The sequence below is a fragment of the Bufo bufo genome, chromosome 2 (genome assembly GCF_905171765.1).
Source record: "Bufo bufo chromosome 2, aBufBuf1.1, whole genome shotgun sequence".
Taxonomy (NCBI): Eukaryota; Metazoa; Chordata; class Amphibia; order Anura; family Bufonidae; genus Bufo; species Bufo bufo.
The window spans coordinates 809,931,913-809,954,210 of record NC_053390.1 but is presented as its reverse complement, the minus strand read 5'-3'; the positions used below and the strand labels follow the sequence as shown (position 1 = coordinate 809,954,210).

Here is a 22,298-nt window from a genome sequence, read left to right as displayed (position 1 = left end):
GTTTCCTTGGAGGTAACCATGGTTAACAGACAAAGACGATGATTTCAAGCACTACTACCCCTTTTAAAGCAACCAGTCTCCTCTTCTCAATCAGTCTGCTGTGTCCTCATTAAGACTTTCACCTGAACTAACGAGAAGATCTCTGAAATCATGTTAGCAGGTCATTTGGAGCAGGAACTGAAATGCAGTCAAATTTTTTGGGGGTAATTAAGTTAATTTTCGTGGCAGGGAACAACTTTGCAACTAATAACAGTTCACCTGATCACTGTTCATAACTATCTAGACTTAATCCAATTGCCACCATAAAAATTGAAGCGGCAAACTTTGTGAAAACCAAAATTTGTGTCCGCCTCAAAACTTTTGACCTCAACTGTGGGCAAAAGTTTTGCCTGGCACTGTTATAAGGCACTGAGTACCTGGCCCAGTTATGTGGCACTGTATGGTGAGTGGCACTGTTATAGGGTCATTGTATGCATGGCATTATTACAGGGGACTGCAGAGCTGTGTGAGCAAGACCATTGAATGCAAAATGTTTCCATTCACTGATGGCGAGCAGAGGATTTGGAAGGCTTCATATATTAGAAGGTTTCAGAACCTTTTTATTCTAAAATGATTATGTTTTACTTACTGGACAGGCCCTTTAAGGAACATGAGATATAAGATACAATGTAACAGTTTGTCCCTTCTTGTGTAGCAGCTGTTACATTGTTGCACCGATGGCTGGACTATTTCATAGCTTTGGAAAATACAATGTGCAGGATCCTGCCCCAGCTAATTATACACGTGGGGACTCCATGTACCCGTCAGGACGAGCAGGCTAATTATAGTGTGAACACCACTCTTTGTTTAGGCTTGACCAGCATATGGCAGATGTAACAATGCACCAAGGTCCATAAATCAACATGGAGATTAGCGGTAAACCTGCGAGCATTAACACGGGACGTCCAGAATTTATCTATGGAAAGCACATGCTAGGTTCTAATACCGTAGGTATGGAGAAAACTCACACCGATCTGGGGGAAAGACTCTAAAACGTAGGAGCCAGCAATGATATCCTGCACTGTATGCTGGATTTTGTAAGCCTTGGGCTATGTTCACACGACAAAAGATATGGCGTAGATTCATGACATCTCCATTCACCAGAGCTGTCTCCCCAGTATGCACAGCGGGACCCGTCTATTCCCAGCAGTAACAGTAGTTCCCCACTTTCACGGTAATCATAGCAGTCCCATGCCCACCTCCCCCCCACCCACACATACTTTCCCAATATTCACAACAGCCTCTTCTCCCCCAGTAGCCACAGCTGGACATCCCCTACTTCCAGGGTTGGACTGCCCCTCCAGAGTACCAGAGGATACTCCAGTGGGCCCAGGCTTTGATATTATAATGGGCCCCAAAGATCCAGGGGAAAAAAAAACATTTGGCTACCTTTTGGTGCCAATCACTTTCCACTTTTTTTAATTTTAATTTTATTTTAAACGTATTAAACATTATTGATGATATAGGGGTTGGACATCGAGAATAATTTCCTTTGATGGGCCCAAGGAATCCCAGACCGACACTTACAATGTAGTCACAGCATCTCTTCCCCACGGACACACAATTTCACCTATTAGTCTTGGAGAAAAGACCAAGTCTTGACTGTTTGCTTTTTACCACCAGGTTCCCCATTGGTCTTGCGGTGGAAATGGGTCGTGACAACAGCATCGGGACAGAAGACGTCCACCGTGAAAAACCTCTTCCCATGAAAATCCCTTTACTGAAAAATGCGAACAATAACATCTATAAAAAATGTGTGAAGGAAACATCTTCATGCAATCCTGAAGATCAAGGGACAAGAAACATCAACTTGTCCACCAAGTCCAAGGCTCTAGACTTCCAAAATGGAAATATATATGAATTGCAAAAGATAAACCATGGCAACATACAAATCTCCAGTAGAACATCCGACCAGATGGTCACTGACCAAGAGTCTAGACCCTTAACGATCACAAGTCAACAGGACAAGATATGTACAAATGTGAGAAGTAGAAAGGAGGTTTTTACATTTTGGTCATCAAAGGTCAAGATTCAAGAAAGACCAATGGTCAATACAAGTAAAGATAACAAAAATATTACATCTAAGGAGCCTTTTCTCATTACCCCAGCAGACAAGGCCATGATATATGAGACTCCGCAACCCGCTAATCCCTTTAGGAGGAAGAGAAGACAAGAACTACTATCGGCAACAGATTTTAGCCACATTGATGATTATGTTCTCTCTGTGAACAGTCAGGTATTCTCAGTGAAGTCAATGCTCTAGGCTGCATTCTCAGTGATGTCACTGCTCTCTAGTGAATGGATTGGCTGCATTCTCAGTGATGTCACTGCTCTCTAGTGAATGGATTGGCTGCATTCTCAGTGATGTCACTGCTCTCTAGTGAATGGATTGGCTGCATTGTCAGTGATGTCACTGCTCTCTAGTGAATGGATTGGCTGCATTCTCAGTGATGTCACTGCTCTCTAGTGAATGGATTGGCTGCATTCTCAGTGATGTCACTGCTCTCTAGTGAATGGATTGGCTGCAGTCTCAGAGATGTCACTGCTCTCTAGTGAATGGATAGGCTGCATTGTCAGTGATGTCACTGCTCTCTAGTGAATGGATTGGCTGCATTCTCAGTGATGTCACTGCTCTCTAGTGAATGGATTGGCTGCAGTCTCAGTGATGTCACTGCTCTCTAGTGAATGGATTGGCTGCATTGTCAGTGATGTCACTGCTCTCTAGTGAATGGATTGGCTGCATTCTCAGTGATGTCACTGCTCTCTAGTGAATGGATTGGCTGCAGTCTCAGAGATGTCACTGCTCTCTAGTGAATGGATAGGCTGCATTGTCAGTGATGTCACTGCTCTCTAGTGAATGGATTGGCTGCATTCTCAGTGATGTCACTGCTCTCTAGTGAATGGATTGGCTGCATTCTCAGTGATGTCACTGCTCTCTAGTGAATGGATTGGCTGCATTGTCAGTGATGTCACTGCTCTCTAGTGAATGGATTGGCTGCATTCTCAGTGATGTCACTGCTCTCTAGTGAATGGATTGGCTGCATTGTCAGTGATGTCACTGCTCTCTAGTGAATGGATTGGCTGCTTTGTCAGTGATGTCACTGCTCTCTAGTGAATGGATTGGCTGCATTGTCAGTGATGTCACTGCTCTCTAGTGAATGGATTGGCTGCAGTCTCAGAGATGTCACTGCTCTCTAGTGAATGGATTGTCTGCAGTCTCAGTGATGTCACTGCTCTCTAGTGAATGGATTGGCTGCATTGTCAGTGATGTCACTGCTCTCTAGTGAATAGATTGGCTGCATTCTCAGAGATGTCACTGCTCTCTAGTGAATGGATAGGCTGCAATGTCAGTGATGTCACTGCTTTCTAGTGAAATGATAGGCTGCATTCTCAGTGATGTCACTGCTCTCTAGTGAATGGACAGGCTGCATTCTAAGTGATGTCACTGCTCTCTAGTGAATGGATAGGCTGCATTCTCAGTGATGTTACTGCTCTCTAGTGAATGGATAGGCTGCATTCTAAGTGATGTCACTGCTCTCTAGTGAATGGATAGGCTGCATTCCCAGTGATGTTACTGCTCTCTAGTGAATGGATAGGCTGCATTATCAGTGATGTTACTGCTCTCTAGTGAATGTATAGGCTGCAGTCTCGGTGATGTCACTTCCTTCTGGTGAATGAGAAGGCTGCATTTCAGTGGTCACCAGTAAATAGATAAGCTATTGTATATTCTGGACAACAGTATATGATTTGCTTTTTTGTACTATTTTTTTTTTATAGATTGAGTCAGGAACTGTGACCGTGAAAGAAATTGTCCATAAAGTCACAGCAAGATCCTCCAATGACATTGAGAAATTACGGGCAATATGGATTTGGATTTGCCATAATATCAGTGAGTCTATAGTGTGTGTTTTATTCAATTCAAAATTCTATAAAGTTTTCCTATTCTCAGCCGGGGCCATTGAAAGGACGCCAAACCTTCAAGCTTCTGAAATGTGGAGGAGTCTCTCTATCTTCACCAGAATATCCCACAAGGATACTCTGGTTTAGGGTGAAGGTTTCTGTCCCAGTCAGACACAAAGCAGTTTTATCTCTACCTTCTCCCAAATGTATTGTGTAACATGTTCTTGACTGATGAGGCTTACAAGATGATGAATATTCGCCCAAATATTCTTGAAATATCGCGAATTCGAATATAGCCCCTGCCGCTCATCACTAATCATCAAGGTGTCACCACGTGCTGCTGCTCTCCGGAGGGGATGGTAAGGCGTGGTGCACACCAATGGGAAATGAGTCCAGAGGGTCAGGGTCTGCAGTGAACCGGGGTGCTTCTCTATTGGAGGAACTCAAGTGCAAAACAAGACACAAAAATGCAAACATGAAAAATCTAAATAAAAAACATAAAATAAAAAAATATATATGAGGCATAGGGCTGGCTTCTCCAGTCTCCTCCCTGGCCGAAGAAGGTTTATGCTGAGGAAAGGCTCTCTCAGAAGGCTGGCCAAAGGGCTGGTGGCCCAAGTTTTGTGGCTTGATCGTTTGGCTGGCTCTCTGATTAAAGGGCTGTGACTTTGTGGCAGAATATCCCTTCTGGTCGCTCATGCAGTCTGGCAGAGTCTTTCTACTAAGCACTGATCCCTAACTGCAGAACTCTAGGGGCTCCGACTGCTCTAATTATATGCAGTTTCTGGCTGAGCTGGAACCTTCTAGTTGGAGAGGTGGAGTGGAGAAGCACAGCCTAAACAGAAACAATGTTGCAATTTCAGTCTGTCATAGCCTTGCATAGACTTTAAATACAAGGTTATCGGTTTTTCCACTCATAAACAAGTCTTTAACCATAAACCAGACGGTCAGAAGGTCAGGGTGTCTGTTTTTTCCCTCCAAAACTTTGCAATTTAACCATTCAGAAGTTGATGGCTTTGCATAGTAGCAATAGGGGCAAATGGCCAAAAATGTCTATACTCCAAAGTTGTCCTTGCTCCCGGGCAATGCACACAGATGTCCTCCGTGTGCTGTCCACATCCATGTGGACGTTCTGCAAACTATACAGCATGTCCTATTTGTGTCATTTCTATAATAGGGACCAATGAAAGTGCGGGGTGCACACTCCTGGTATCTGCGGATCTGCCGGCAGTGGTGTGCATGAGGCCTTATGTCTCCTACTGTAACGTAGGACCAGAACAGGATCTGTAAAAGGGAGTGGAACCAGCAATTGCACCCGAATTCTGGTGCCCACAGACCGCTGTGCCACATGAGAAGACGCCGGCACTATGACCGGCACCTGTAAAGATAAAAAAGCATTGAGCATTTCTTCCTTATTCTTTCCACAGCAACTGTATATTAAATGATAGCCTTTTAGCGTCTATTAAACTCCATGTGACCGCTCATCCTTATTTCTGTTCTCTTCCCAAGGTTATGACGTGGATGGATTTCTTGGAAGTTCTCAGAAATTGTACAGAACAGAAGATGTTCTGGAGAAGAAGAGAGGGGTGTGTGCCGGCTACGCTGGGCTGTGCAAAGAAATGTGTAGGTAGGAGGATAATAGTACAAAGCATCCTCTGCCCTTCTGCTTCAGGCGGCATGCCATTAACACACAGATGTAGCAGAGCTCAAATTGTCATTCTATAGGAAATCATAGAGAACGCATTGTGGGACCATCACAGGACTTCATGCCAGTGACCATTACATTGGAAAGATGTAGCAGAGCTAAATGTGCGCTTTCTTGTTTGTACTGTAGTAGAAGGCTTTCCCTCTGGACAACTCAGAGTAAAGCCTAAAAAGTTAATAGAGGGGGGATAGGTGAAAAATTACCTTTATTAACCCTATAGTGGACCAACCCAGATGACTAGTGAGGAACCGCTTAAAGGAATTTTTCAGGAGTTCAATATTGATGACCTATCCTCAGGAGAGGACCCCTGGCACCCACCCATCAGCTGTTTGAAGAGGCCGAGGAGCATAGCAAGCACAGCGCCGTACATTGTATAGTGGACGTGCTTAGTATTGCAGCCTAGACCTATTCACTTGAATGGGACGGCCCTGCACACAGGCCATGTGACCGATGAAAGTGACATCACTGGCCTAGGAAGTGGAATGCAGTCTCTTCATACAGCTGATGGCTGGGGGTGCCAGGGGTCAGACCCCCACCAATCTGATAGTGATGACCTATCCTGGTGGTTGGGCCATTAATATTAAGCTCCTGGAAAGCCCCTTTAAATACCAAGAAGTTATAATATAATGGAGTAAGTTTCACATTAAACCACAGGAAATTACATACGATTGGTGCAGCACAGCTTCTGGTTAAAGGGCTCAGTATTGGGGTGTAGCTTACAAGATTTGGGGCCTAATCGTGCATAAACTGAAAATTAAGAATATTACGTATACTCAGTTTTTGCATAACACGACGAGATAAGGCGAGGGTTACATGGCATCATACATGACCTGCAGACTTGCAGAGCCCGAGGGGGTGGGGAATGACACAGGCTTTCCCTCCTGCCATCATGCTCCGCCCCTTCAGACCCTGCACTGAGCCTCACACATTATTCTGGAGTGTCCTGAGAGCACTGACGCATTTCTCCCCTACAGGGAGGCAGGAGTACACTGCAGAGAGGTTTCGGGGTTCAGCCGAGGCGCAGACTCCTGTGACAGCGTGGGTTTCCATAGGACGAAGTCTAACCATATGTGGAACGCGGTGGAGCTGGCTGGACACTGGTACCTCCTGGACGCCTGCTGGGGAGCGGGCACCGTAGACCTTCAAGGCAGAATATTTCTACCAAGGTTAGGTGGCTGTGAATAATGAGCTTACCTTACAATATGGAAGATGTTATGGTAGATATCATTAGTGATGGATGAACATCTGTCGGGACGGATCGCGAATGCGATCAAATGTTAGCGAACCGCAAGTTCACGGCCGGTCCCATTCATTTTAATGGCAGGCAAACCTGAAAAACCTTCAGCTCATATTTGCAGCCAAGAAATAATTACTCTGTATGGTGGTAGTATGGTAATAGCACTGTGTGGTACTGTTATTTATACTCTGTATGGTGGTAGTATGGTAATAGCACTATGTGGTACTGTTATTTATACTCTGTATGGTGGTAGTATGGTAATAGCACTGTGTGGTACTGTTATTTATACTCTGTATGGTGGTAGTATGGTAATAGCACTATGTGGTACTGTTATTTATACTCTGTATGGTGGTAGTATGGTAATAGCACTGTGTGGTACTGTTATACAGACAATGTATGGTGGTAGTATGGTAATAGCACTGTGTGGTACTGTTATTTATACACTGTATGGTGGTAGTATGGTAATAGCACTGTGTGGTACTGTTATTTATACTCTGTATGGTGGTAGTATGGTAATAGCACTATGTGGTACTGTTATTTATACTCTGTATGGTGGTAGTATGGTAATAGCACTGTGTGGTACTGTTATACAGACAATGTATGGTGGTAGTATGGTAATAGCACTGTGTGGTACTGTTATTTATACCCTGTATGGTGGTAGTATGGTAATAGCACTGTGTGGTACGTTATACAGACAATGTATGGTGGTAGTATGGTAATAGCACTGTGTGGTACTGTTATTTATACTCTGTATGGTGGTAGTATGGTAATAGCACTGTGTGGTACTGTTATTTATACTCTGTATGGTGGTAGTATGGTAATAGCACTGTGTGGTACTGTTATTTATACTCTGTATGGTGGTAGTATGGTAATAGCACTGTGTGGTACTGTTATTTATACTCTGTATGGTGGTGGTATGGTAATAGCACTGTGTGGTACTGTTATTTATACTCTGTATGGTGGTAGTATGGTAATAGCACTGTGTGGTACTGTTATTTATACTCTGTATGGTGGTAGTATGGTAATAGCACTGTGTGGTACTGTTATTTATACTCTGTATGGTGGTAGTATAGTAATAGCACTGTGTGGTACTGATATTTATACTCTGTATGGTGGTAGTATGGTGATAGCACTGTGTGGTACTGTTATTTATACTCTGTATGGTGGTAGTATGGTAATAACACTATGTGGTACTGTTATTTATACTCTGTATGGTGGTAGTATGGTAATAGCACTGTGTGGTACTGTTATTTATACTCTGTATGGTGGTAGTATGGTAATAACACTGTGTGGTACTGTTATTTATACTCTGTATGGTGGTAGTATGGTAATAGCATTGTGTGGTACAGTTATTTATACTCTGTATGGTGGTAGTATAGTAATAGCACTGTGTGGTACTGATATTTATACTCTGTATGGTGGTAGTATGGTAATAGCACTGTGTGGTACTGTTATTTATATCTGTATGGTGGTAGTATAGTAATAGCACTGTGTGGTACTGATATTTATACTCTGTATGGTGGTAGTATGGTGATAGCACTGTGTGGTACTGTTATTTATACTCTGTATGGTGGTAGTATGGTAATAACACTATGTGGTACTGTTATTTATACTCTGTATGGTGGTAGTATGGTAATAGCACTGTGTGGTACTGTTATTTATACTCTGTATGGTGGTAGTATGGTAATAGCACTGTGTGGTACTGTTATTTATACTCTGTATGGTGGTAGTATGGTAATAGCACTGTGTGGTACTGTTATTTATACTCTGTATGGTGGTAGTATAGTAATAGCACTGTGTGGTACTGTTATTTATACTCTGTATGGTGGTGGTATGATAATAGCACTGTGTGGTACTGTTATTTATACTCTGTATGGTGGTGGTATGATAATAGCACTGTGTGGTACTGTTATTTATACTCTGTATGGTGGTAGTATGGTAATAGCACTGTGTGGTACTGTTATTTATACTCTGTATGGTGGTAGTATGGTATGGTAATAGCACTGTGTGGTACTGTTATTTATACTCTGTATGGTGGTAGTATGGTAATAGCACTGTGTGGTACTGTTATTTATACTCTGTATGGTGGTAGTATAGTAATAGCACTGTGTGATACTGTTATTTATATTCTGTATGGTGGTAGTATGGTAATAACACTATGTGGTACTGTTATTTATACTCTGTATGGTGGTAGTATGGTAATAGCACTGTGTGGTACTGTTATTTATACTCTGTATGGTGGTAGTATGGTAATAACACTGTGTGGTACTGTTATTTATACTCTGTATGGTGGTAGTATGGTAATAGCATTGTGTGGTACAGTTATTTATACTCTGTATGGTGGTAGTATGGTAATAACACTGTGTGGTACTGTTATTTATACTCTGTATGGTGGTAGTATGGTAATAGCACTGTGTGGTACTGTTATTTATACTCTGTATGGTGGTAGTATGGTAATAGCACTGTGTGGTACTGTTATTTATACTCTGTATGGTGGTAGTATGGTAATAGCACTGTGTGGTACTGTTATTTATACTCTGTATGGTGGTAGTATAGTAATAGCACTGTGTGGTACTGTTATTTATACTCTGTATGGTGGTGGTATGATAATAGCACTGTGTGGTACTGTTATTTATACTCTGTATGGTGGTAGTATGGTAATAGCACTGTGTGGTACTGTTATTTATACTCTGTATGGTGGTAGTATGGTATGGTAATAGCACTGTGTGGTACTGTTATTTATACTCTGTATGGTGGTAGTATGGTAATAGCACTGTGTGGTACTGTTATTTATACTCTGTATGGTGGTAGTATGGTAATAGCACTGTGTGGTACTGTTATACAGACAATGTATGGTGGTAGTATGGTAATAGCACTGTGTGGTACTGTTATTTATACTCTGTATGGTGGTGGTATGATAATAGCACTGTGTGGTACTGTTATTTATACTCTGTATGGTGGTAGTATGGTAATAGCACTGTGTGGTACTGTTATTTATACTCTGTATGGTGGTAGTATGGTAATAGCATTGTGTGGTACTATTATTTATACCCTGTATGGTGGTAGTATGGTAATAGCACTGTGTGGTACTGTTATTTATACTCTGTATGGTGGTAGTATGGTAATAGCACTGTGTGGTGCTGTTATACAGACACTGTATGGTGGTAGTATGGTATGTTAATAGCATTGTGTGGTACAGTTATTTATACTCTGTATGGTGGTAGTATAGTAATAGCATTGTGTGGTACTGTTATATAGACACTGTATGGTGGTAGTATGGTAATAGCACTGTGTGGTACTGTTATTTATACTCTGTATGGTGGTAGTATGGTATGGTATTAGCACTGTGTGGTACTGTTATTTATACTCTGTATGGTGGTAGTATGGTAATAGCACTGTGTGGTACTGTTATTTATACTCTCTATGGTGGTAGTATGGTAATAGCACTGTGTGGTACTGTTATTTATACTCTGTATGGTGGTAGTATGGTAATAGCACTGTGTGGTACTGTTATTTATACTCTGGTGGTAGTATGGTAATAGCACTGTGTGGTACTGTTATTTATACTCTGTATGGTGGTAGTATGGTATGGTATTAGCACTGTGTGGTACTGTTATTTATACTCTGTATGGTGGTAGTATGGTAATAGCACTGTGTGGTACTGTTATTTATACTCTGTATGGTGGTAGTATGGTAATAGCACTGTGTGGTACTGTTATTTATGCTCTGTATGGTGGTAGTATGGTAATAGCACTGTGTGGTACTGTTATTTATACTCTGTATGGTGGTAGTATGGTAATAGCATTGTGTGGTACAGTTATTTATACTCTGTATGGTGGTAGTATGGTAATAGCACTGTGTGGTACTGTTATTTATACTCTGTATGGTGGTAGTATGGTAATAGCACTGTGTGGTACTGTTATTTATACTCTGTATGGTGGTAGTATGGTAATAGCACTGTGTGGTACTGTTATTTATACTCTCTATGGTGGTAGTATGGTAATAGCACTGTGGGGTACTGTTATTTATACTCTGTATGGTGGTAGTATGGTAATAGCACTGTGTGGTACTGTTATTTATACTCTGGTGGTAGTATGGTAATAGCACTGTGTGGTACTGTTATTTATACTCTGTATGGTGGTAGTATGGTATGGTATTAGCACTGTGTGGTACTGTTATTTATACTCTGTATGGTGGTAGTATGGTAATAGCACTGTGTGGTACTGTTATTTATACTCTGTATGGTGGTAGTATGGTAATAGCACTGTGTGGTACTGTTATTTATACTCTGTATGGTGGTAGTATGGTAATAGCACTGTGTGGTACTGTTATTTATACTCTGTATGGTGGTAGTATGGTAATAGCACTGTGTGGTACTGTTATTTATACTCTGTATGGTAGTAGTATGGTAATAGCACTGTGTGGTACTGTTATTTATACTCTGTATGGTGGTAGTATAGTAATAGCACTGTGTGGTACTGTTATTTATACTCTGTATGGTGGTAGTATGGTAATAGCACTGTGTGGTACTGTTATTTATACTCTGTATGGTGGTAGTATGGTAATAGCACTGTGTGGTACTGTTATACAGACACTGTATGGTGGTAGTATGGTAATAGCACTGTGTGGTACTGTTATTTATACTCTGTATGGTGGTATTATGGTAATAGCACTGTGTGGTACTGTTATATAGACACTGTATGGTGGTAGTATGGTATGGTAATAGCACTGTGTGGTACTGTTATTTATACTCTGTATGGTGGTAGTATGGTAATAGCACTGTGTGGTACTGTTATTTATACTCTGTATGGTGGTAGTATGGTAATAGCACTGTGTGGTACTGTTATTTATACTCTGTATGGTGGTAGTATGGTAATAGCACTGTGTGGTACTGTTATTTATACTCTGTATGGTGGTAGTATGGTAATAGCACTGTGTGGTACTGTTATTTATCCTCTGTATGGTGGTAGTATGGTAATAGCACTGTGTGGTACTGTTATTTATACTCTGTATGGTGGTAGTATGGTAATAGCACTGTGTGGTACTGTTATACAGACACTGTATGGTGGTAGTATGGTAATAGCACTGTGTGGTACTGTTATTTATACTCTGTATGGTGGTAGTATGGTATGGTAATAGCACTGTGTGGTACTGTTATTTATACTCTGTATGGTGGTAGTATGGTAATAGCATTGTGTGGTACTGTTATATAGACACTGTATGGTGGTAGTATGGTAATAGCACTGTGTGGTACTGTTATTTATACTCTGTATGGTGGTAGTATGGTATGGTATTAGCACTGTGTGGTACTGTTATTTATACTCTGTATGGTGGTAGTATGGTAATAGCACTGTGTGGTACTGTTATTTATACTCTGTATGGTGGTAGTATGGTAATAGCATTGTGTGGTACAGTTATTTATACTCTGTATGGTGGTAGTATAGTAATAGCATTGTGTGGTACTGTTATATAGACACTGTATGGTGGTAGTATGGTAATAGCACTGTGTGGTACTGTTATTTATACTCTGTATGGTGGTAGTATGGTATGGTATTAGCACTGTGTGGTACTGTTATTTATACTCTGTATGGTGGTAGTATGGTAATAGCACTGTGTGGTACTGTTATTTATACTCTGTATGGTGGTGGTATGGTAATAGCACTGTGTGGTACTGTTATTTATACTCTGTATGGTGGTAGTATGGTAATAGCATTGTGTGGTACAGTTATTTATACTCTGTATGGTGGTAGTATAGTAATAGCACTGTGTGGTACTGTTATTTATACTCTGTATGGTGGTAGTATGGTAATAGCACTGTGTGGTACTGTTATTTATACTCTGTATGGTGGTAGTATGGTAATAGCACTGTGTGGTACTGTTATATAGACACTGTATGGTGGTAGTATGGTATGGTAATAGCACTGTGTGGTACTGTTATTTATACTCTGTATGGTGGTAGTATGGTATGGTAATAGCACTGTGTGGTACTGTTATTTATCCTCTGTATGGTGGTAGTATGGTAATAGCACTGTGTGGTACTGTTATTTATACTCTGTATGGTGGTAGTATGGTAATAGCACTGTGTGGTACTGTTATTTATACTCTGTATGGTGGTAGTATGGTAATAGCACTGTGTGGTACTGTTATTTATACTCTGTATGGTGGTAGTATGGTAATAGCACTGTGTGGTACTGTTATTTATACTCTTTATGGTGGTAGTATGGTAATAGCACTGTGTGGTACTGTTATTTATACTCTGTATAGTAGTAGTATGGTAATAGTACTGTGTGGTACTGTTATTTATACTCTGTATGGTGGTAGTATGGTATGGTAATAGCACTGTGTGGTACTGTTATTTATACTCTGTATGGTGGTAGTATGGTAATAGCACTGTGTGGTACTGTTATATAGACACTGTATGGTGGTAGTATGGTATGGTAATAGCACTGTGTGGTACTGTTATATATACTCTGTATGGTGGTAGTATGGTAATAGCACTGTGTGGTACTGTTATTTATACTCTGTATGGTGGTAGTATGGTAATAGCACTGTGTGGTACTGTTATTTATACTCTGTATGGTGGTAGTATGGTAATAGCACTGTGTGGTACTGTTATATAGACACTGTATGGTGGTAGTATGGTATGGTAATAGCACTGTGTGGTACTGTTATATATACTCTGTATGGTGGTAGTATGGTAATAGCACTGTGTGGTACTGTTATTTATACTCTGTATGGTGGTAGTATGGTAATAGCACTGTGTGGTACTGTTATTTATACTCTGTATGGTGGTAGTATGGTAATAGCACTGTGTGGTACTGTTATATAGACACTGTATGGTGGTAGTATGGTATGGTAATAGCACTGTGTGGTACTGTTATTTATACTCTGTATGGTGGTAGTATGGTAATAGCACTGTGTGGTACTGTTATTTATACTCTGTATGGTGGTAGTATGGTAATAGCACTGTGTGGTACTGTTATATAGACACTGTATGGTGGTAGTATGGTATGGTAATAGCACTGTGTGGTACTGTTATTTATACTCTGTATGGTGGTAGTATGGTATGGTAATAGCATTGTGTGGTACTGTTATTTATACTCTGTTTGGTGGTAGTATGGTAATAGCACTGTGTGGTACTGTTATTTATTCTCTGTATGGTGGTAGTATGGTATGGTAATAGCACTGTGTGGTACTGTTATTTATATCTGTATGGTGGTAGTATGGTAATAGCACTGTGTGGTACTGTTATTTATACTCTGTATGGTGATAGTATGGTAATAGCACTGTGTGGTACTGTTATTTATACTCTGTATGGTGGTAGTATGGTAATAGCACTGTGTGGTACTGTTATTTATACTCTGTATGGTGGTAGTATGGTAATAGCACTGTGTGGTACTGTTATTTATACTCTGTATGGTGGTAGTATGGTAATAGCACTGTGTGGTACTGTTATTTATACTCTGTATGGTGGTAGTATGGTAATAGCACTGTGTGATACTGTTATTTATACTCTGTATGGTGATAGTATGGTAATAGCACTGTGTGGTACTGTTATTTATACTCTGTATGGTGGTAGTATGGTAATAGCACTGTGTGGTACTGTTATTTATACTCTGTATGGTGGTAGTATGGTAATAGCACTGTGTGGTACTGTTATTTATACTCTGTATGGTGGTAGTATGGTAATAGCACTGTGTGGTACTGTTATTTATACTCTGTATGGTGGTAGTATGGTAATAGCACTGTGTGATACTGTTATTTATACTCTGTATGGTGGTAGTATGGTAATAGCACTGTGTGGTACAGTTATTTATACTCTGTATGGTGGTAGTATGGTAATAGCACTGTGTGGTACTGTTATATATACTCTGTATGGTGGTAGTATGGTATGGTAATAGCACTGTGTGGTACTGTTATTTATACTCTGTATGGTGGTAGTATGGTAATAGCACTGTGTGGTACTGTTATTTATACTCTGTATGGTGGTAGTATGGTAATAGCACTGTGTGGTACTGTTATTTATACTCTGTATGGTGGTAGTATGGTAATAGCACTGTGTGGTACTGTTATTTATACTCTGTATGGTGGTAGTATGGTAATAGCACTGTGTGGTACTGTTATATAGACACTGTATGGTGGTAGTATGGTATGGTAATAGCACTGTGTGGTACTGTTATTTATACTCTGTATGGTGGTAGTATGGTAATAGCACTGTGTGGTACTGTTATTTATACTCTGTATGGTGGTAGTATGGTAATAGCACTGTGTGGTACTGTTATATAGACACTGTATGGTGGTAGTATGGTATGGTAATAGCACTGTGTGGTACTGTTATTTATACTCTGTATGGTGGTAGTATGGTATGGTAATAGCATTGTGTGGTACTGTTATTTATACTCTGTTTGGTGGTAGTATGGTAATAGCACTGTGTGGTACTGTTATTTATTCTCTGTATGGTGGTAGTATGGTATGGTAATAGCACTGTGTGGTACTGTTATTTATATCTGTATGGTGGTAGTATGGTAATAGCACTGTGTGGTACTGTTATTTATACTCTGTATGGTGATAGTATGGTAATAGCACTGTGTGGTACTGTTATTTATACTCTGTATGGTGGTAGTATGGTAATAGCACTGTGTGGTACTGTTATTTATACTCTGTATGGTGGTAGTATGGTAATAGCACTGTGTGGTACTGTTATTTATACTCTGTATGGTGGTAGTATGGTAATAGCACTGTGTGGTACTGTTATTTATACTCTGTATGGTGGTAGTATGGTAATAGCACTGTGTGATACTGTTATTTATACTCTGTATGGTGGTAGTATGGTAATAGCACTGTGTGGTACAGTTATTTATACTCTGTATGGTGGTAGTATGGTAATAGCACTGTGTGGTACTGTTATATATACTCTGTATGGTGGTAGTATGGTATGGTAATAGCACTGTGTGGTACTGTTATTTATACTCTGTATGGTGGTAGTATGGTAATAGCACTGTGTGGTACTGTTATTTATACTCTGTATGGTGGTAGTATGGTAATAGCACTGTGTGGTACTGTTATTTATACTCTGTATGGTGGTGGTATGGTAATAGCACTGTGTGGTACTGTTATTTATACTCTGTATGGTGGTAGTATGGTAATAGCACTGTGTGGTACTGTTATTTATACTCTGTATGGTGGTAGTATGGTAATAGCACTGTGTGGTACTGTTATTTATACTCTGTATGGTGGTAGTATGGTAATAGCACTGTGTGGTACAGTTATTTATACTCTGTATGGTGGTAGTATGGTAATAGCACTGTGTGGTACTGTTATTTATACTGTGTATGGTGGTAGTATGGTATGGTAATAGCACTGTGTGGTACTGTTATTTATACTCTGTATGGTGGTAGTATAGTAATAGCACTATGTGGTACTGTTATTTATACTCTGTATGGTGGTAGTATGGTAATAGCACTGTGTGGTACTGTTATTTATACTCTGTATGGTGGTGGTATGGTAATAGCACTGTGTGGTACTGTTATTTATACTCTGTATGGTGGTAGTATGGTAATAGCACTGTGTGGTACTGTTATTTATACTCTCTATGGTGGTAGTATGGTAATAGCACTGTGTGGTACTGTTATTTATACTCTGTATGGTGGTAGTATGGTAATAGCACTGTGTGGTACTGTTATTTATACTCTGTATGGTGGTAGTATGGTAATAGCACTGTGTGGTACTGTTATTTATACTCTGTATGGTGGTAGTATGGTAATAGCACTGTGTGGTACTGTTATTTATACTCTGTATGGTGGTAGTATGGTAATAGCACTGTGTGGTACTGTTATTTATACTCTGTATGGTGGTAGTATGGTAATAGCACTGTGTGGTACTGTTATTTATTCTCTGTATGGTGGTAGTATGGTAATAGCACTGTGTGGTACTGTTATTTATACCCTGTATGGTGGTAGTATGGTAATAGCACTGTGTGGTACTGTTATTTATTCTCTGTATGGTGGTAGTATGGTAATAGCACTGTGTGGTACTGTTATTTATACTCTGTATGGTGGTGGTATGGTAATAGCACTGTGTGGTACTGTTATTTATACTCTGTATGGTGGTGGTATGGTAATTGCACTGTGTGGTACTGTTATTTATTCTCTGTATGGTGGTAGTATGGTAATAGCACTGTGTGGTACTGTTATTTATACTCTGTATGGTGGTGGTATGGTAATAGCACTGTGTGGTACTGTTATTTATACTCTGTATGGTGGTGGTATGGTAATTGCACTGTGTGGTACTGTTATTTATACTCTGTATGGTGGTGGTATGGTAATAGCACTGTGTGGTACTGTTATTTATACTCTGTATGGTGGTGGTATGGTAATAGCACTGTGTGGTACTGTTATTTATTCTCTGTATGGTGGTAGTATGGTAATAGCACTGTGTGGTACTGTTATTTATACTCTGTATGGTGGTAGTATGGTAATAGCACTGTGTGGTACTGTTATTTATACTCTGTATGGTGATAGTATGGTAATAGCACTGTGTGGTACTGTTATTTATACTCTGTATGGTGGTAGTATGGTAATAGCACTGTGTGGTACTGTTATTTATACTCTGTATGGTGGTAGTATGGTAATAGCACTGTGTGGTACTGTTATTTATACTCTGTATGGTGGTAGTATGGTAATAGCACTGTGTGGTACTGTTATTTATACTCTGTATGGTGGTAGTATGGTAATAGCACTGTGTGGTACTGTTATTTATACTCTGTATGGTGGTAGTATGGTAATAGCACTGTGTGGTACTGTTATTTATACTCTGTATGGTGATGGTATGGTAATAGCACTGTGTGGTACTGTTATTTATACTCTGTATGGTGGTGGTATGGTAATAGCACTGTGTGGTACTGTTATTTATACTCTGTATGGTGGTGCTATGGTAATAGCACTGTGTGGTACTGTTATTTATACTCTGTATGGTGGTGGTATGGTAATAGCACTGTGTGGTACTGTTATTTATACTCTGTATGGTGGTAGTATGGTAATAGCACTGCGTGGTACTGTTATTTATACTCTGTATGGTGGTAGTATGGTAATAGCACTGTGTGGTACTGTTATTTATACTCTGTATGGTGGTAGTATAGTAATAGCACTGCGTGGTACTGTTATTTATACTCTGTATGGTGGTAGTATGGTAATAGCACTGTGTGGTACTGTTATTTATACTCTGTATGGTGGTAGTATAGTAATAGCACTGTGTGGTACTGTTATTTATACCCTGTATGGTGGTAGTATGGTAATAGCACTGTGTGGTACTGTTATTTATACTCTGTATGGTGGTAGTATGGTATGGTAATAGCAATGTGTGGTACTGTTATTTATACTCTGTATGGCGGTAGTATGATAATAGCACTGTGTGGTACTGTTATTTATACTCTGCATGGTGGTAGTATGGTAATAGCACTGTGTGGTACTGTTATTTATACTCTGTATGGTGGTAGTATGGTATGGTAATAGCAATGTGTGGTACTGTTATTTATACTCTGTATGGCGGTAGTATGATAATAGCACTGTGTGGTACTGTTATTTATACTCTGTATGGTGGTAGTATAGTAATAGCACTGTGTGGTACTGTTATTTATACTCTGCATGGTGGTAGTATGGTAATAGCACTGTGTGGTACTGTTATTTATACTCTGTATGGTGGTAGTATAGTAATAGCACTGTGTGGTACTGTTATTTATACTCTGTATGGTGGTAGTATGGTAATAGCACTGCGTGGTACTGTTATTTATACCCTGTATGGTGGTAGTATGGTAATAGCACTGTGTGGTACTGTTATTTATACCCTGTATGGTGGTAGTATGGTAATAGCACTGTGTGGTACTGTTATTTATACTCTGTATGGTGGTAGTATGGTAATAGCACTGTGTGGTACTGTTATTTATACTCTGTATGGTGGTAGTATGGTAATAGCACTGTGTGGTACTGTTATTTATACTCTTTATGGTGGTAGTATGGTAATAGCACTGTGTGGTACTGTTATTTATACTCTGTATGGTGGTAGTATAGTAATAGCACTGTGTGGTACTGTTATTTATACCCTGTATGGTGGTAGTATGGTAATAGCACTGTGTGGTACTGTTATTTATACCCTGTATGGTGGTAGTATGGTAATAGCACTGTGTGGTACTGTTATTTATAACCTGTATGGTGGTAGTATGGTAATAGCACTGTGTGGTACTGTTGTTTATACTCTGTATGGTGGTAGTATGGTAATAGCACTGTGTGTACTGTTATTTATACTCTGTATGGTGGTAGTATGGTAATAGCACTGTGTGGTACTGTTATTTATACTCTGTATGGTGGTAGTATGGTAATAGCACTGTGTGTACTGTTATTTATACTCTGTATGGTGGTAGTATGGTAATAGCACTGTGTGGTACTGTTATTTATACTCTGTATGGTGGTAGTATGGTAATAGCACTGTGTGGTACTGTTATTTATACTCCGTATGGTGGTAGTATGGTAATAGCACTGTGTGGTACTGTTATTTATACTCTGTATGGTGGTAGTATAGTAATAGCACTGTGTGGTACTGATATTTATACTCTGTATGGTGGTAGTATGGTAATAGCACTGTGTGGTACTGTTATTTATACTCTGTATGGTGGTAGTATGGTAATAGCACTGCGTGGTACTGTTATTTATACTCTGTATGGTGGTAGTATGGTAATAGCACTGTGTGGTACTGTTATTTATACTCTGTATGGTGGTAGTATAGTAATAGCACTGTGTGGTACTGTTATTTATACCCTGTATGGTGGTAGTATGGTAATAGCACTGTGTGGTACTGTTATTTATACCCTGTATGGTGGTAGTATGGTAATAGCACTGTGTGGTACTGTTATTTATAACCTGTATGGTGGTAGTATGGTAATAGCACTGTGTGGTACTGTTGTTTATACTCTGTATGGTGGTAGTATGGTAATAGCACTGTGTGTACTGTTATTTATACTCTGTATGGTGGTAGTATGGTAATAGCACTGTGTGGTACTGTTATTTATACTCTGTATGGTGGTAGTATGGTAATAGCACTGTGTGTACTGTTATTTATACTCTGTATGGTGGTAGTATGGTAATAGCACTGTGTGGTACTGTTATTTATACTCTGTATGGTGGTAGTATGGTAATAGCACTGTGTGGTACTGTTATTTATACTCCGTATGGTGGTAGTATGGTAATAGCACTGTGTGGTACTGTTATTTATACTCTGTATGGTGGTAGTATAGTAATAGCACTGTGTGGTACTGATATTTATACTCTGTATGGTGGTAGTATGGTAATAGCACTGTGTGGTACTGTTATTTATACTCTGTATGGTGGTAGTATGGTAATAGCACTGCGTGGTACTGTTATTTATACTCTGTATGGTGGTAGTATGGTAATAGCACTGTGTGGTACTGTTATTTATACTCTGTATGGTGGTAGTATAGTAATAGCACTGTGTGGTACTGTTATTTATACTCTGTATGGTGGTAGTATGGTAATAGCACTGTGTGGTACTGTTATTTATACTCTGTATGGTGGTAGTATGGTAATAGCACTGTGTGGTACTGTTATTTATACTCTGTATGGTGGTAGTATAGTAATAGCACTGTGTGGTACTGTTATTTATACTCTGTATGGTGGTAGTATGGTAATAGCACTGTGTGGTACTGTTATTTATACTCTGTATGGTGGTAGTATAGTAATAGCACTGTGTGAGGATGGTAGTAATCGGTATACCCGTTGTAATACTATAGAACCCATATAGTGTCATCTATCACAAGCTTTTACATTTTTGGACCCTCATATGAACATCAGGGGAACATACGAACTACATGCAGCTGTTAGGGCTCCTGTATATTGTATCCCTTTAAGGGGCTTGTGATGAGTGGCCTGTGAAGGGTTATCTGGCACCTCCTCATATTCCACTTCAATCCCTTCTCCTGTTTCTTGTAGATATGAAGACTTTTTCTTCCTGACCGATCCCGAGGACTTCATAGAAACGCATTGGCCCGATGACCCGACTTGGCAACTGCTTGAGTCTACGGTTTCGTTTGAAGATTTCGAGCAGAAAATCTTCAAGACCTCTGAGTTCTTCAGGCTCCAGCTTTTCATCATCAATCCAAAAGTGTTCCGCCTTACAACAGGTACAACATGGCGAAATTGTCTCTTTTGTGAGGTCAAGTAGAGGTGAAATTAAAGAGTTCTTAATACCCAATTATTAAGACACCTTAAAGCTTCTTGGAGCTTCTGTCACAAATAAATTAGAGAAGAAGAAGAAGAGCAGTCCTCAAATATCATAAGGAATGCTGCCTTTCTTAGGCTACATTCACACGACCGTATGTGTTTTGCGCTCCGCAAAACACGGATACCAGCCCGTGTGCGTTCCGGAATTCGCGAACCGCGTATGGCCGTCATTCTCATAGAAAATGCCTTTTCTTGTCCGCAATTGCGGACAAGAATAGGACATGCTCTATACTTTTCGCGGGGCCGCGGAACGGAACAATGTTGCTGTGCTGTCCGCATCTTTTGCGGCCCCATTGAAATGAATGGGTCCGCACCCGTTCCGCAAAATTGTGGAACAGATGCGGACTCATTCATACGGTCGTGTGAATGAGCCCTAATACTTACCAGTTCCAGCTGTTTTCTATACCCTAGATACCTATGACTACCAAAAACAGCAGCTGATGGGCTCGCAGGGCATCAGCAAAAAAAGATGAAATACAGCCAAATGATAGATTTTCTTTAATACTACTATATTAGGGAGGGAAAACTTAAAAAAGTTCCTTATACATGCTCCTCGGGGGTGGAGCCTAGCTATAAAAAAAAAGGTAAAAGAATAATATTTGCTCTTATTTGAAAGGGAAACTTAGGGCATTTTTTCTTAAATTCCCTTTTGCTCAAGTTAAGGTCACATTTGCTACTCCCTAAAAACATGCTTAGCTTCGGTTACATCATGGTGGTTGGAGTCCACTGTGTCTTCTGCCTATGAATCATGACATCATCGTCAACTGTAGATATGTATAGTACATAATGGCAGTCATTATAGAACCTATGGAAGTTTCCACCTGGTTTGTCCATAAGGTTAAGGGACTAGTCCTATTTGGAAGAATCCCCTAAAAAGAGTTTCATCTGAAGGTCACCATGGTCAGCAGGTAGGAGGTTTTTCTGCAGCCCCACCACCATGGGAGAAATGAAGCATTGAATCCTGGGTAATCCATGGGTATGGCGGGTCCTCCAGAACTATTGAGATGTTCTTGCAGCCACTCTTCAAACCAGACAACCCAATATGGACCAGTTACCAGACAATTCCTTAAAGGGTTACTCTGCTGGATACATGTTATACTCTTTACTGCAATAAGATGGGAAATCCGCA

At 40.1% G+C, this 22,298-nt stretch overlaps 1 protein-coding gene across 1 annotated transcript in view; it reads left to right on the top strand.

Moving 5' to 3' along the window:
* LOC120990488 (kyphoscoliosis peptidase-like) overlaps positions 1–22,298 on the top strand; it is a 51,651-nt gene that overhangs the window by 13,399 nt on the left and 15,954 nt on the right. Inside the window, exons 2-6 of the mRNA XM_040419332.1 lie at positions 1,663–2,275; positions 3,817–3,928; positions 5,449–5,566; positions 6,619–6,810; positions 20,879–21,069. Coding sequence (XP_040275266.1) covers positions 1,688–2,275; positions 3,817–3,928; positions 5,449–5,566; positions 6,619–6,810; positions 20,879–21,069 — 1,201 coding nt within the window. The 5' untranslated portion in view covers positions 1,663–1,687. The remainder of the gene's footprint in view (positions 1–1,662; positions 2,276–3,816; positions 3,929–5,448; positions 5,567–6,618; positions 6,811–20,878; positions 21,070–22,298) is intronic.